The following is a 13,741-nucleotide window of genomic DNA, read 5'->3' as shown; positions in this document are numbered from 1 at the left end:
AATTACAGAGTAACTCTGGATGGTCTTTCTATTTCATCATGCCCAGCAGTAAAAGACCACAAAACAATAGGTTACTTTCGTAACCCTGGTTCTCCGAAACATCGAGTGGAGAGATCCACCTATGGGAAGGGCATCCATTCCTGACCTCTACAGAAGCATCCAATTGCACCAAGTCTGGCTTGACAGACAGGAGCGCGTGCCAAAGTCAGGTAAGGTAACGCCCCTTACCCGAGTGTATAATGCACCTGCACGCACTACCTTTCCTCAGTGAGCATATTCGCTTCTCGTGCAGCAAGCGGGGCAAACTTGGTGGATCTCTCCACTCGATGTTTCAGAGAACCGGGGTTACGAAAGACCTCACTGAAAGAGAACCTCCGTCTTTTGGACTGGCGAACCTGGAGGGAAGAACAGATGTCCGGGGGGCTGGCCGCCCACGAACACGGACCGAAAAACCCCTGTGGCCGAACATCGGGTCAGCCGCTTTCGTTTCTGGACCGAAGGGGCGGGGTTGGGAGGCTTCCTAGCCACGGCTGCGACGAAGGACACCTTACCCCAGGGCCTAGCGGGGGGTGGGAGGGCCGCTCTGCTGAGCCTGTGGTTTCCCACGGGGTTTGTTGGTCCTGCCCGTGTAGTGGGACTGGCGTCCCGCAGGAGGAGCGTTAGGCGGCCGCCGAGATGGCTTCTGGTGCTGCGCCGGCTTCCTAGGAAGACACGTCCTCCTTCTTCTTATCGTTGTCGTTGTATCGTTCTTATCTCAACCGGCGCTCCTGCGATGCGACGCTTCTCACTATCGGGGAGACCGGATAGATTAAGCCACAGCGCGCGTTCCCCAACCACCGACAAAGCCATAGAGCGCCCGCTCGCCTGGACAGCTTGACGGGCAGTGCGGAGAATGAGGTCATTGACCGAGACGACCTCCTTCCAGAGATCGGGTGATGGCGACCCACTCTCCAGTTGTTGACCCAAATCAAGCAGGAGTTCAGCCTGATACGCGGACAACAGCGTGGAGACATTGAGAGCTCAGATAGAAAGAGCCGAGGCTTTATATGAAGCCTGATGAATCGACGCGGAGAAGCGATCCACCTTGCCTGGGAGGACGGGCTTGAGTGGGGTGAGCAGCCCGCCCTGAGATGGGTTAAGGTGTCTGGCGATGGAAGGCTCGATCGCGGGGGGGTTGCCCATGCCCAAACCCACCTCAAGCCCCGCGAGACCGTGTGTCAGGTCAAGCGGATCTCCCCAGCAATGTTTAGCACACGCAGGGAGGACGGGCAGAAGCTGCTTTCTCAGGCCGGTAGAAGGCCCGCCTCGACCTCGTCCCCGGAACCTGCCGGTCCGTCCGTCGGCTGGTAGCAAATCCTCAAACGGGGTAGGACACATGTCGGCCCAGTCAGAGGAAGACGCACCGTGGGAGGCCCCCGGGTGAGCAGCGGCGTCGCCTTTTTCCCCCTCCGAGTCGGACAGCCCGAAATCGACACACTGGGCAGCGGCCGTTTTGAGCCTGCAACGCAGGAGCTTTTTTGGGAGCGCCAGGCAATGGCTACAGTTCTCCGGGAGGTCAAGAGCTTCTTGCGCATGCTTGAGCCCTGTGCAGACAACACAGAAGGGATGGGGATCCCTCTCGGCGATGAGCGCGCCACACACGGCCGGGCAGGCTTGCGATAGGCTGTCCACCGCAGTAACCGGTGCCGCTTTAGAAAGCGCCATGGAAAAAGAAAAGAAAAAAAAAAGCAGGCGGGCAGCCCACAGAAAAAAAAGGGGGCGCGAGCATGGGTGGCTCGCGAAGCTAACCTGGCTGAGGACGAGCACGTCCAGCGGAGGCTGATCAGCCGATATGTCCTCCTAAAGACAACAAGTGCAGTCCAAAAAACCAGGGAGCTGTGAGGTAGGAGCAGAAGTCGCGAGAAGCGAATGTTAACTAAGGAAAGGTAGTGCGTGCAGGTGCATTATGCTCTCGGGTAAGGGGCGTTACCTTACCTGCCTTTGGCACGCGCTCCTGTCTGTCAAGCCAGACTTGGTGCAATTTTAATGCTTCTGTAGAGGTCAGGAACGGATGCCCTTCCCATAGGTGGATCTCAAACACGAGATGATGAAAGAGAACACACTATTCTGTTCTTGATGATGATGTCAAATAGCAAATATTAAATATCACTGAACCAAAATGATAATTTTACAGAAATTATAATTTTTCTTCAAAATCTTTCAATCATTTAATGAATTTAAATATGCAAGTGCTGCTATACATACTCCAGGCTCGTTCCACAAGACTCTCAAACAGCTTCATCCATCACGCTGTCAGGATGTTGAACTCTGTCCATTACCTTTCACCTCTTCCATCTACTCCTGAACTTTAAAAAAATCTACAGCTCATTACACACTTCTTCATGGCGCACAAGATGCTTTAACTCTCTGTATACTGTATATCTGACACTTGCACTTTTTACATTACAATCTTTTGCACTAATATCATACTCCTGCTATATGTCTTGCATCTTAAAAATGCCTTCTTACTCAGTACTCAGAATGTTTCAATAAATTTGGATAAATATTTGCACCTGTCACTCTTTACATTCAGATTTCCAAGATATACTCACTCAGTTTATTTATGTTTATTTATTAAAAGTACGATGCAGTTACATCCATACAAATCTATTTCTATATTGCACTAACTGCTCATATTATATATGCTCTATAAATGTGCACATATGGTGGCATTCACAATAAAGAACCTTGAACCTAATGAACCATGTCCAACACACATACACACAAGTATTCTAAAATATCTTTTGAAATTCTGATGTTTGAAGAAAATGTTTGAAGAAAAAAAATCTTGTTTATAATTATTCTCAGTACTTTTCTTAATTTATTTTATATAATTAATGAGTTACTACCTTAATTAATACAGTATCTTCCAATTGTCAGGAGTAGACAAATTTTCAAGTGAAGACAGTTCACAAACTTGTGAAATATTTAGATGCTGCTATTCTCAATAAATCCACCGTCTTGTTTTCCTCCTTATATTACTCCTGATTCAGTTCAGACTGACAGATTAACAATTTTATCCCTTTTGGTTTTTGATACACAAAATATTCCTAAGACAGGTACAATGTGCTATTGTAGCAGAAATTTGAACTCCATGCCTAGGTAAGCACTTTCTGTTATCTGGTTCTCACGTATCAGTTCAGCTATGAGAAACAGCACTTAGACTTCACTAAGACATCACTAAGACTTACTCACATTCACAACAAGAAGGACACATTGTCTCTTGAGCCTGTTCTTTACAGTGGGTTTGCAGAAATGGCATTTAGATTAAATGTGATTGCGTCTAGGGCAGACTAATTTAAAACTTCTAAAATGACTAATTTCAGTAAAAGGCTAAAAACCAGACAAAATAGGATTATTGAACAAAAAAGATATTGCTAAATTGGTACAAGCAAACAAGAAGGAACAAAGTTACTGAAATCAATATCTGACACCAGAATAGTAAAGTGAATATGGAGGTCCGTGTAATGCAGATTTGGGGATTTTTTCTGACTGCAATGGGCTGGATATTCATTGCTTGTTCTTTAGCCATGGAGGGATGGAAGGTGGCTGCTGTTGGTGGCCAGGGTGGCAGCTCTGTTGTCTACATTACTTGGTATTGGTCCAGTCTGTGGCGGACCTGCTCCACTACCGCTAATGCCGTCTCCAACTGCTATGACTTTCCCATGCTCTGGTCCGTTGAGAGTAAGTACAGGCAAAAGTCTAATAACACTTATTCCAGTTATTGCTGCTGTGGTGGTGTGCATATTTTCCTGTTTTACTGAAAACCTTTCAAATAATGATGTGCTGTATGAAGAAAGAAATTTAAGGTAATAACGCTTATATGTCCAGATTATGTCCAGATTGTGAGGGCACTACTAATGGGTGGAATATCCATTGGCATGCTGGGGTTCATTCTGAGCTTAGTAGGGATGGAATGCACATACATAGGGGGCAAACAGAAAGAGAAGAACAGAGCCATCTTCACTGGAAGCCTCTGTCACATGACCAGTGGTATTAAAATTACATTATTATCAACATAGTTTGACAATGACAGTATGTCCATTACAAATTAAATGAATTGCTTTGTTGCTTTTTTTTTCATTGTTCATTTTTGAGGTGTGTTATCTGCAGCAGGGTATGCAGTCTATGCTCGCAACATTACAGCAGAATTCTTCAACCCTAGTTTTGAATTAAAGTAAGTACTCTTTATGCATCTAAGCAGTTCTAGGATCCTTCACCTCTTAAATGATCAAATAATCAGAATCATTAGTGAAGTATTACTATGATCCATCAAAATTCTTTTTGTCTTGTAAATTGTCATATATTTTTAATTACTGTGTTAAAGATCAAAGTAGTTTTGTCTTTGTAATTTTGTTTTGTCTAATTTCAGGTTTGATCTCGGCACACCATTGTTTGTTGGATGGGCTGGCTGTATATTTCAGTTCACAGGAGGTCTCTTATACATGGTTTCAATTTATAAGCTCTGGTCTCTGGACAGGAGGTGAGTTTACATTTAGATACTGGGTTGATAGAATTATCCACAGACCAGAGCAGGAGAATCCTATCAAAACTGCATGTTTTAAAAGAAATCAGATTCTAACGATACTTTATAAACAATATTTCTACAGGAAATTTGTGGATATACTTCCTGCTGAAGCTGTAGCCCTGCAATCCATCCCTACAAATATCTCCATATCTTCTGAGCCTAGCAGATCCACTGTGTCTAAGCTCTCCTTAAAATCATCTTCCACTGTGTCTTGTGACTCAGATAACTCTCACCATCTTTCCAAAGCCTGATTACACACAGACACATACAAACACACACACACACACACACACACACACACACACACACACACACATATATATATATATATATATATATATATATATATATATATATATATATATATATATATATATATAAAACTTTGTGTATCCTGCTTATTTTATTTTAGAAAGCTTTAGATTTTCTATGATTTTTTTATGTCAATGCTTTTACAGAATTAATAATATTCAATTCAAAAACTTAATTCAAATGTGTACATAAAGTTGTAGAAGCAAAATTAACAGAATAAGCCAGGCTTATCAAGATAAATGCCAAAAATGTAAATGTTAGATAACTTGCTTTGTAGAATACCCCCCACCACCCATGATGACCTTACTAAATTGTGTTTCTGTTTGTCTTCTTGTTGAATGGTTGAACAAATAAAAGTGAGTGTTAAAATCTGCCTGTCTTCCTCCGTATACACGGACTAGGTTCTACATATACAGTACTGTGCAAAAGTCTTAGGTCAAAGTCACAATTTCCCCAGAAAGGTGTAGGAACCCCAAAAACCCTCCAAGGCCAAACTTAAAAGTCCAGAGTCATTTGCTCCAAAACTCCAGAGTCCTTCTGACAGGGGCAAGTGCCTCCACAGAGCAGAATCAGACCCAAATGTAGGGATACATGAAAAAAGGGGTATATTAAGAAAAACAAGAACTACAAATACATGGAAAACACTAGAGAAGACTATGAAATTGAAATAACAAAACAGAAAACAAAATATATAAGGAGGGCAATCAGTGAAATACAAGGAACAGGTGTGTAGAGGCAGGAACAGATTAAGAATGGGGATGGGCAAATACTGTACATGTGAGCACAAAACAAAGACACATGGCACAAGACAAAAACAAAGTCTACCAGAACGTCCCCCCAGGTATACAAGCCATCCATGATTGTAATTTTTAACCTGCTGAAGTTGATCATTTCTAAAGGCACTGAATACTTTTGCAAGGCACTTTATATGAAATTATAAGAAATATATGAAAATCCTAAAGAATCTGAGGAGAGAGTAATTCTGTTTCTATGATTTTGTGTTGTGATACTATTAATGAAAACATATTTCAAAATTTCCACAATTGGTGATGCTAGAATGAGGGATTATACACCCCAAATCAGGCAGAAAATCAGGACAGGAGCAGCACAGTAATCCAAACATGATCCAAAGATGATTTTATGTTGAGCCAATGTGGACTCCACTTTGATTTCTTGAGGTAAAAAGCTTTGGAACCACTGATTAAATTATCAGTTTAATTTGACTTCAATTACTGATGACACTAAACTTAACTTCTTCACTCCCTAAGATGCTGCTGCTCGGATTTCATCATGTCTGGTGGACATATCATCATGGATGATGGCTCATCAGTTACAAAACAGTCCCAGCAAAACTGATCTGCTGGTCATCCGCTCATCTGCAGGTGATTCATCCGCAGGTCAGGATCTTGCAATATACCTACACGACAATTGGATCTCCCCTTCATCCACTTCTCTTAACCTTGGGGTAACCATGGACAATCATATGTCCTTTGCCTCGCATGTTGCTAATGACATGCTCATGTAGCTTTCTTTTCTACAACATTAGAAGGATTTGACCATTTTTATCCATACAGGCTGTTCAGGGGCTTGTTCAGTCTCATCATTTCGAGACTGGACTACTGCAACTATCTGCTGGCAGGTCTGCCTGTGAATGCAATTCATCCTCTGCAAATGATACAAAATGCAGCAGAATGTATTGAAACTGACATTACATTTTCTTTCCTGGGACTGAGTTTTTGGTTTAAGCAGCAATGGGAGACAATGGGAATTGTTAAAAGCGCTATACAAATAAATTCAATTTGAATTTGAAGTTGCTTTCTTTCATCTCAGAAATATTGTTAAGATAAGAAATATGATGCAGTCACTACATGACACAGAAACAATAGTTCATGCATAGGTATGCCAGTGTTCATTATGATGTTGATAAGATTATGTTATTTAACTTAACATACTGTAGTCTCTTGGCCAGGATAACCAGTATCCAAGTGCAAAGGATGGTGTTGTTTCAAAGGTCAACAGGTTTTTGATCAACTTGGAGGGGATGACTGTATTAAACAGTGAACTGAAACCAACAAAGAATTCTTGTGAGTGTTCTTGCTATCCAGTGAGTTAGTATGGTGTGCAATTCTATGGAGAGAACATCTTTAGTGCTCCTGTTTCTGGTTTTGAAATGTGCTGGGGCTAACTGATCAAAGTACATCATTTTTATGCTACAGGGCAGTAGTCATTCAGGCACGCTGGCTGTGCCATGTGCCAAAACGATGGAGGTGGTTTTGAAGCAAGTGAGCACAATTGCTTGGAATAGAGACAGATTGAACCCATCAGTCAAAACCTCACACAGTTGTTCAGCTCATGTCCTGAGCACATGTCCAAGTATGCCATTGGGGCCAGCAGTTTTATGTCATCTCGGCTCAGAGCAGCACAGACATCTGTTGTGGAGAGTGTGAGGAGTGGTTGGTTCTTAGGGGGTTTCGTCTTAGTGGCTGTCTCTTGCTTATTCAAAGCAAGCTTAAAAGTTGTTTAGCTCATTGAGGAAGGTGACATCAGTAGATGAGGGGGCAGAGATGATGGGAATGTAGTCAATAATGGCACGGATACTCAGCCAGATATACCAGGGTTGGAGTTGAAGAAATGATCTGCGAACCTTGGCATTAATGTGATCCAGAACAGAGGATGTGTATTTATCAATGTCTGTGTGGGAGTCATAGTTAGACTGAGAGGTGAACATTCTCCAGTCTGTTAGTTAGAACCGGTCCTGCAGTACAGTGTCTCTCATCTGACCATATTTTGATTACTATCAATCAGGGCCCCAATGAGCAGAGTGCATTTGGGAAGTGGGAACAATAGTAGATGATCAGACTGATCCAAGAGGAGGAGGGGGAAGGATGCTTCATCTATGTTGGTGTAGATATGATCCAATGTTTTGCTTACTCTCATATGACATGAAACATATTGATGAATTTGGCACAGATCTGTCCTTAAGTTAGAGTGATTAAAATCACCCCAACTGTAAAATCAGCCCCATGATGTGGGAACATCAGGTGTTGTTTGCTAATGGCTGTGTGTAGTTCTTTCATTGTAAGCTTAGCATTAGCATCCGGTGGGATGTATGCAGCAGTTATTATTGTTGAAGTGAACTCCTTTGGTAGATAAAAAGGGGCAACACTTAATCATAAGGAATTACAGGTTTTTAGAGCAGTGTCTGTCAATGATAGCAGAGTTCACACACCAAGTTTTGTTCACATAAATGCAGAAACTGCTGTCTCTGGCCTTACCTCTGCTGTTCTACAAGTGTAGCATCCGTCTAGCTCAATAGCGTAATCAGGAACCCCACTATTCAGCCATGTCTCTGTAAAGATTCAAATGTTGCAGCCTATTTATCCTTTGTTGTTAGAAATATGAAGTCAAGGTTGTTCTATCTTGTTAGTGGGTTAGCTCTCAACCCTCTGATCTTGCCCTGTCTTTTGATTACAGTCTCAACACCATCTGCTAGCACTTCAACAGAAACGGAAAAAAATAACACTTATTTGAGAATGCTATTTATAAAAATAATAATTCAGTATCCACAACCGTAAAACTTGTTGGGCTTCTTTTTATGATGGGTGACTGCAGTAAGGTAAAATCTCCTCCATCATCAGCACCCAAGGGCCGTGTGCTTAGTCTGCTACTGCTGACTCACAACAGCTAAAACCATATCACCATGTTTGCTGATGTAGGCCCCTACAGCAATGTTTACATAAAACAGAAAAAGGGTAATGCCATGAAAATTGTGACTCTGATCATGGCATAGATTTTGGTACCAGATGGGATGATCTGAATATTTGAGAAATTGCTAATGAGGGATTACACAAAAAGTAGTCTCTAGAGTTTTCACAGAATGGTGCCCCTTTGGAAAAATCCTATTGGAATTTCAGTTTATCCTGTATGACTTTTCAGAATTTTAAAAATCTTATAATACATTGTGAGTAATAAAAGAAATTTCTAGTTCTCCAGTTCAATCAGTACAGAACATGGGTAAAAAAACTGCATAAAAGCCTTCTCAGGGAGCTTTGACAAATCCGCAGACATTTGCAAGCTAGATGGCTTATATAGGTGTGCCATCTACAGTGTCACTGGCAAGCAGCAGGCAGCACCCCAGTTCTTTTAATCTGGCACCAATCTGGATTTTAACAGGTTTTGTTAGGCCAAAGTAAACTGAAACTGATGTTCAGGAGACCAGCTGCTTCACATTCCACACTTGCATCATCATGTTTTCTGCCAAACAGCCATCAGAATATGTGGTTAAGGAGAGACAGCAGTTGGCTTCCAGACCTCTGATTATCCTGGAAAATACTTGGCAAGCTATGTGACAAGGGGGCCTCTGGTCAATGAAAATATTAATTTTGTCTGCATATTTATTTTTAAAAATCCCAATGTAAAAATTGACTTTTCAAATGTCTAATTATATATACTTAGCCTATAATTTTTTAATAACATCCTTTATGAATGTGACAATTTCACAATTGCACAATAGAAGAATGCAACAGTTACCTAATATTGTAACTGTAATCCAATACATTTGATAAACGTATTCTAAAAATTGGGTGATCTGCCACTAGATGACATAATTTATTAGTTAGTTAGTGAAACTATCGTCCTCAAAATGAATTCTTCTGTCCCACTAAAACCTGATTGTCAGAATGCTTATTTGCAAAAGTACATCTCTTAAACAAGTACTCAAGTCACATCTAACATATGTTATCTGTAACCAGGCCTGATAACTAGAATTGAATAATGTGCTAAACTTTTCTTCTTAGAGGGCACTGGGACACATAACAGTGCTGCATGGTCAACTGACACGTTAGTTCCCTGGGAAAAAAATTATGGCGTCTTTGTTCCCCCTCTGGCCCATATGATACCCTATACCATACGGGTAATGTCTTTTTGTCATAAACAAGTGGTAATTAGAGAAACTGCCCTCATCAGATAGCCTCAGCTCAGTTTTGAGTAGATACACACCTGATATAAGTATCTGCTTACTTTGCAATACCATAGACAATTTCCATTTTCAGACTTCATCATGCATAACAAGGGAGGTTGTCCTTCAGAGCTAGAATCCTCAGAGTTCTTTTCTCTTTCAGCATCATTATTTCTGTCAATTCATGTACAGCTTTGTTTACTAAAATTAAGCAGGATATTTCCTTATCTTGGAGTCTCTTAGACTGTAGTATGCAGCCAGCGAAATGAAGCGCACCGCTGTGATGTATATAGAAATTGGTTGTTTTATATGTTGCATTTGTGGATGGATGCTGAACTGTTCTACTCTGCCTACTGAGTACTGGAATTTCTCAGAGGTAGGTGATGCTGTACTCACTACGGTCAACTACTACTCCAACCTGTGGATGGATTGTGTTTCTGACACCACTGGTGTTTCTGACTGCAAGTACTATCCTTCACTGATGGCCCTTCCAGGTAAAGGCCTGCATTATTGAATTCTCACTATAAATTATATTAGCATCTTATTAAAAATAAAATATATAATACACAGTCTTGTCCTTAAATATTTAGATATTCATGAAGGTATCATTTTAGCTGTCTATCACAGCATATTGGGGTTAAAATAATAAAAATTAAATATGGCCATCTTTCAGCTTTAATATATAATGTAGAATATAATATAATAATGGGCATTTAACTTTAAATAGAGTGAATAGTGACTTATAGCATGTTTTTTGTTTGTCTCTGACTTTTTTATATGACCAAATGAAGTTGCATACAGTTTTGCCATCAGACTGCTTAACATTTTTACTTTTGAAGTAGACAATGAAGTATAATCTGAGCAGATATTACAGTGCATATAATACATAATATTATATGAGAAATCATCCTGCTTTGTCAACTGTTAAATCATCAAAAAGTAATGGCAGTTCTAATGGCAGCCATACATGTCCATAGCAAAAGACTATGCTTCACATCACACAATGTGGTCCGTACAAAGTAAAGCTGAAACTCTATACAATGGTAGACCGCTAAAATTGCTGTGTAAATTAAATGGACCTAAATATGGACCTATATGAAATGTTATAATTGTATTTTGTGGATTTGTTTCTTAAGCCCTGCACCCTTTCTTCAGTTTTTTTGCATATCTGCCGTGCTCTGGCCATTGTCTCTGTAATTCTGGGATTTTGGGGTGCTGTGCTCACCTTGATTGGAATGAAGTGCACCAAGATTGGGGGTTCTGAAACTGTAAATGCAAGAATTACATTAGCAGCAGCCTTAACCTTTATGGCATCAGGTAGAACATCATATTTAATTTCAGATACTGTTCTATTTTCTTTATTGCTCTTTTCTGTTTACTGATATAAACCTTTATCATAGGGCTGGTTGGTATGGCATTGTACTCTATGTGGGGAAACCGAATGCGGGCAGAATTTGTGGATATAAACTATAAGCCACAGAAGTAAGTGATTAAGATCATGTCAGTGGTCATTGTATATTATACGCTATTATAATTTGTGGTTAATAAACTGATCGGCCCGGCGAATTAATTATTCTGATCTGGTAATTAGCATCAACATCAGCTGATCAGCCTGCAGACATGATTGATTATGATTAAAGTGCTTGAGCACGCACCTTTTGTTCTGCTCCAGCAGTACAAATCACAATTTATATTGCCTTCATATGCAGTGAAACACCTCAGAGAATGCACTAGCAATGCAGTTCCCAAATACTTTCAAGAAGTTAATTTATTTAGTTAATTGTTTAACCTACTACTTATAAATTAAGCTTTGAATACTGTATAATCTAGCCACAGGGGTTTCAAGCCAGTGACTTCTGTACCGGTCCCAAGCCCAGATATATAAAGATGGTTGCGTCACGAAGGGCATCAAGCATAAAATGTGCCATAATTAAAACATGTGAATCGTCAGTGGGAATAACAGAACAGAAAAAGCCAAAAGTAGAAGAAAATACTATAGGTGGTATATAATGTGTTTGTTTCTTGTCTTTTAGTAAGGAATACATTTCTTTAAACATGACTTTAATCTAAGACAGCTCATAACACAAATGCAACAAAAGCATAACGTTTGTAAAAGGCATACTTACTGTAAATTAGTGATAACAGCCATGTCAACACTGGCAACAAATACGACATAGAAGAGAAAATATTTTGCTAATTATATCTGTATTGGCTATTTGTAGTATTTTATTGTATTCTTGTACTGTAATCCATTTATCATTACAGTTTTAAACAGTGTGTAAATCATTCTTCTTTTTTCAGATTTGAACTTGGTGCAGCATTATTCATAGGATGGGGAGGTTCCAGTTTGCTTATATGTGGAAGTGCAGTTTTGTGTTATTTCTCTGGGAGAGAGGGATTTTCCTCAGGGTAAGTTTAATAAATAGTAAACTAAATAATACCAGAATTTCTCAGAAAATAATATTATATAAAACAAATGATTATTGATAAATCTATCCATTTACAATGACAACTCTTCCATGGAAGAGTATTCCTAATGCTACTCTTTCATCCTCTCCTTAGATCAAATGACACACTATTTCGGCCAGATGCTTACACAAGAGCTCGATCAAGAGGGACATATATAACAGCCCGAACCAGAGGGACCTATATGTTGCCCTCCTACTCCAAGCCCACTACAGCTATTATGTCCCCCATATTCCATTCACGCCAAGAGAGCAAGGGAAACATAAAGACACAAAGGACATACAGAGCCCATAAGACACCTGCCTCCATGCTGCTTAACATGGATTCATATGTATGAATCCTATGCTTTGGAAACAAGTTTCTTGAAAGTGTGATGTAGTAACAGAAATCTCATGAAGAACAGATATGTAGGAAAAGCTAACCTATAATAAAATTTATTAATGAAAAAAGGTATAATAGCATGCATCATTCTCTGAAAAGAAAAAGGCCAGGTCATGGAAGAAACGTCATGTTGCTCACATATACATTTTTTTTTTAAAAAAAGAGAAAAAAAAGTCTTTTTGGCATTAAAAACAATTATTCACCAATTTAATAATAGCTGTGTCTTAATTGTACAATTTATGTCAGATGTTTAAATCTCTCTCCTAGGCTCCTCATTGCTTTTAGTGACTCTTAGAAAATCTATTTGTTTTTACATACTATTAACTTACTTTCTGTTAACACGTCTTGCTGCTATTGAAAACTAATAACTACAGTTACTGCAATTGAATAAAAACTATGATCATTTTAATCATAATAAATGTACAATAAATTTACAAACCATTCACAGAAAAAAATCAGTCACAAGCTTTGCAAAGAAGAAACATTTTTTATATATTAGTTCATGCAGGATTGGTAATAACAGGAATAGCTGCACATGAGGCTAGTGGAATGGGACTGCTTAGGACCCAGAAAAAAGCATGTTTTTTTTTGAAACAATGAAACTTGCAGGATAAAGAGAGGAGACATTAATGAGAAAGTGTATTGGATACAGTAGTGTGTTCCTGCTACACAATGTGTTTACGTTTATTTATTCATTTTAGTAAAGGCTTTAACCTCTTTATGGTTACTGTGGTATGAATTACTTATTTGTTTACAGGTGTACACAAAAATATGTGTAGGTCAAACTTTTTGCAAGAGCATTAAGGAAAAAACTGTTCCATAATGTATCTGCATAGTCTTGGAAATAAAAAGTAAATAATAAAAAAAATATATGTACTGTTCACATATGTACTGTGTATATATGTAATATATGTACTGTTTTTATCTATGATAAGTTAATATCAGTAAATATCAGATATTTACTGCAAAGTCACATATGGTCTAATATTAACACTGTATCTATATCTATCTATCTATCTATCTATCTATCTATCTATCTATCTATATATATATATATA

At 39.4% G+C, this 13,741-nt stretch overlaps 2 protein-coding genes across 3 annotated transcripts; both read left to right on the top strand.

Moving 5' to 3' along the window:
• The first annotated feature begins 3,192 nt into the window (after positions 1 to 3,192).
• Positions 3,193 to 4,877, top strand: cldn10e (claudin 10e). Of its 2 annotated transcripts, none has more exons than XM_060867155.1 (5): positions 3,193 to 3,723; positions 3,871 to 4,032; positions 4,153 to 4,216; positions 4,412 to 4,522; positions 4,650 to 4,877. In XM_060867155.1, exons 1-5 carry the CDS (start codon positions 3,492 to 3,494, stop codon positions 4,816 to 4,818), a joined length of 738 nt encoding a protein of 245 aa, XP_060723138.1. In that variant the 5' UTR covers positions 3,193 to 3,491; the 3' UTR covers positions 4,819 to 4,877. The 2 variants fall into 2 exon arrangements, with proteins under 2 accessions (XP_060723138.1, XP_060723137.1); XM_060867154.1 differs by having other exon boundaries at positions 4,138 to 4,216.
• A 5,037-nt stretch (positions 4,878 to 9,914) lies between these two features.
• Positions 9,915 to 13,527, top strand: cldn10d (claudin 10d). The gene is made up of 5 exons (XM_060867153.1): positions 9,915 to 10,330; positions 10,992 to 11,153; positions 11,237 to 11,318; positions 12,138 to 12,245; positions 12,399 to 13,527. Exons 1-5 carry the CDS (start codon positions 10,102 to 10,104, stop codon positions 12,637 to 12,639), a joined length of 822 nt encoding a protein of 273 aa, XP_060723136.1. The 5' UTR covers positions 9,915 to 10,101; the 3' UTR covers positions 12,640 to 13,527.
• Positions 13,528 to 13,741: the final 214 nt, after the last annotated feature.

The sequence above is a fragment of the Tachysurus vachellii genome, chromosome 4 (genome assembly GCF_030014155.1).
Source record: "Tachysurus vachellii isolate PV-2020 chromosome 4, HZAU_Pvac_v1, whole genome shotgun sequence".
NCBI classification, from domain to species: Eukaryota; Metazoa; Chordata; class Actinopteri; order Siluriformes; family Bagridae; genus Tachysurus; species Tachysurus vachellii.
The sequence above is the reverse complement of the archived record's forward strand: the minus strand, read 5'-3'. Positions and strand labels throughout refer to the sequence as shown.

What these genes read in the sequence shown, in the direction of transcription:
- cldn10e (XM_060867154.1), top strand. Translation starts at nt 3,492, where the DNA reads ATGGAGGTCCGTGTAATGCAGATTTGGGGATTTTTTCTGACTGCAATG. An exon ending in CATGCTCTGGTCCGTTGAGA is followed by an intron (nt 3,724 to 3,870) that starts GTAAGTACAGGC and finishes TTATATGTCCAG; the next exon opens with ATTATGTCCAGATTGTGAGG. An exon ending in CTCTGGTCTCTGGACAGGAG is followed by an intron (nt 4,523 to 4,649) that starts GTGAGTTTACAT and finishes ATATTTCTACAG; the next exon opens with GAAATTTGTGGATATACTTC.
- cldn10d (XM_060867153.1), top strand. Translation starts at nt 10,102, where the DNA reads ATGAAGCGCACCGCTGTGATGTATATAGAAATTGGTTGTTTTATATGT. An exon ending in TTCACTGATGGCCCTTCCAG is followed by an intron (nt 10,331 to 10,991) that starts GTAAAGGCCTGC and finishes CCCTTTCTTCAG; the next exon opens with TTTTTTTGCATATCTGCCGT. An exon ending in AGAGAGGGATTTTCCTCAGG is followed by an intron (nt 12,246 to 12,398) that starts GTAAGTTTAATA and finishes TCCTCTCCTTAG; the next exon opens with ATCAAATGACACACTATTTC.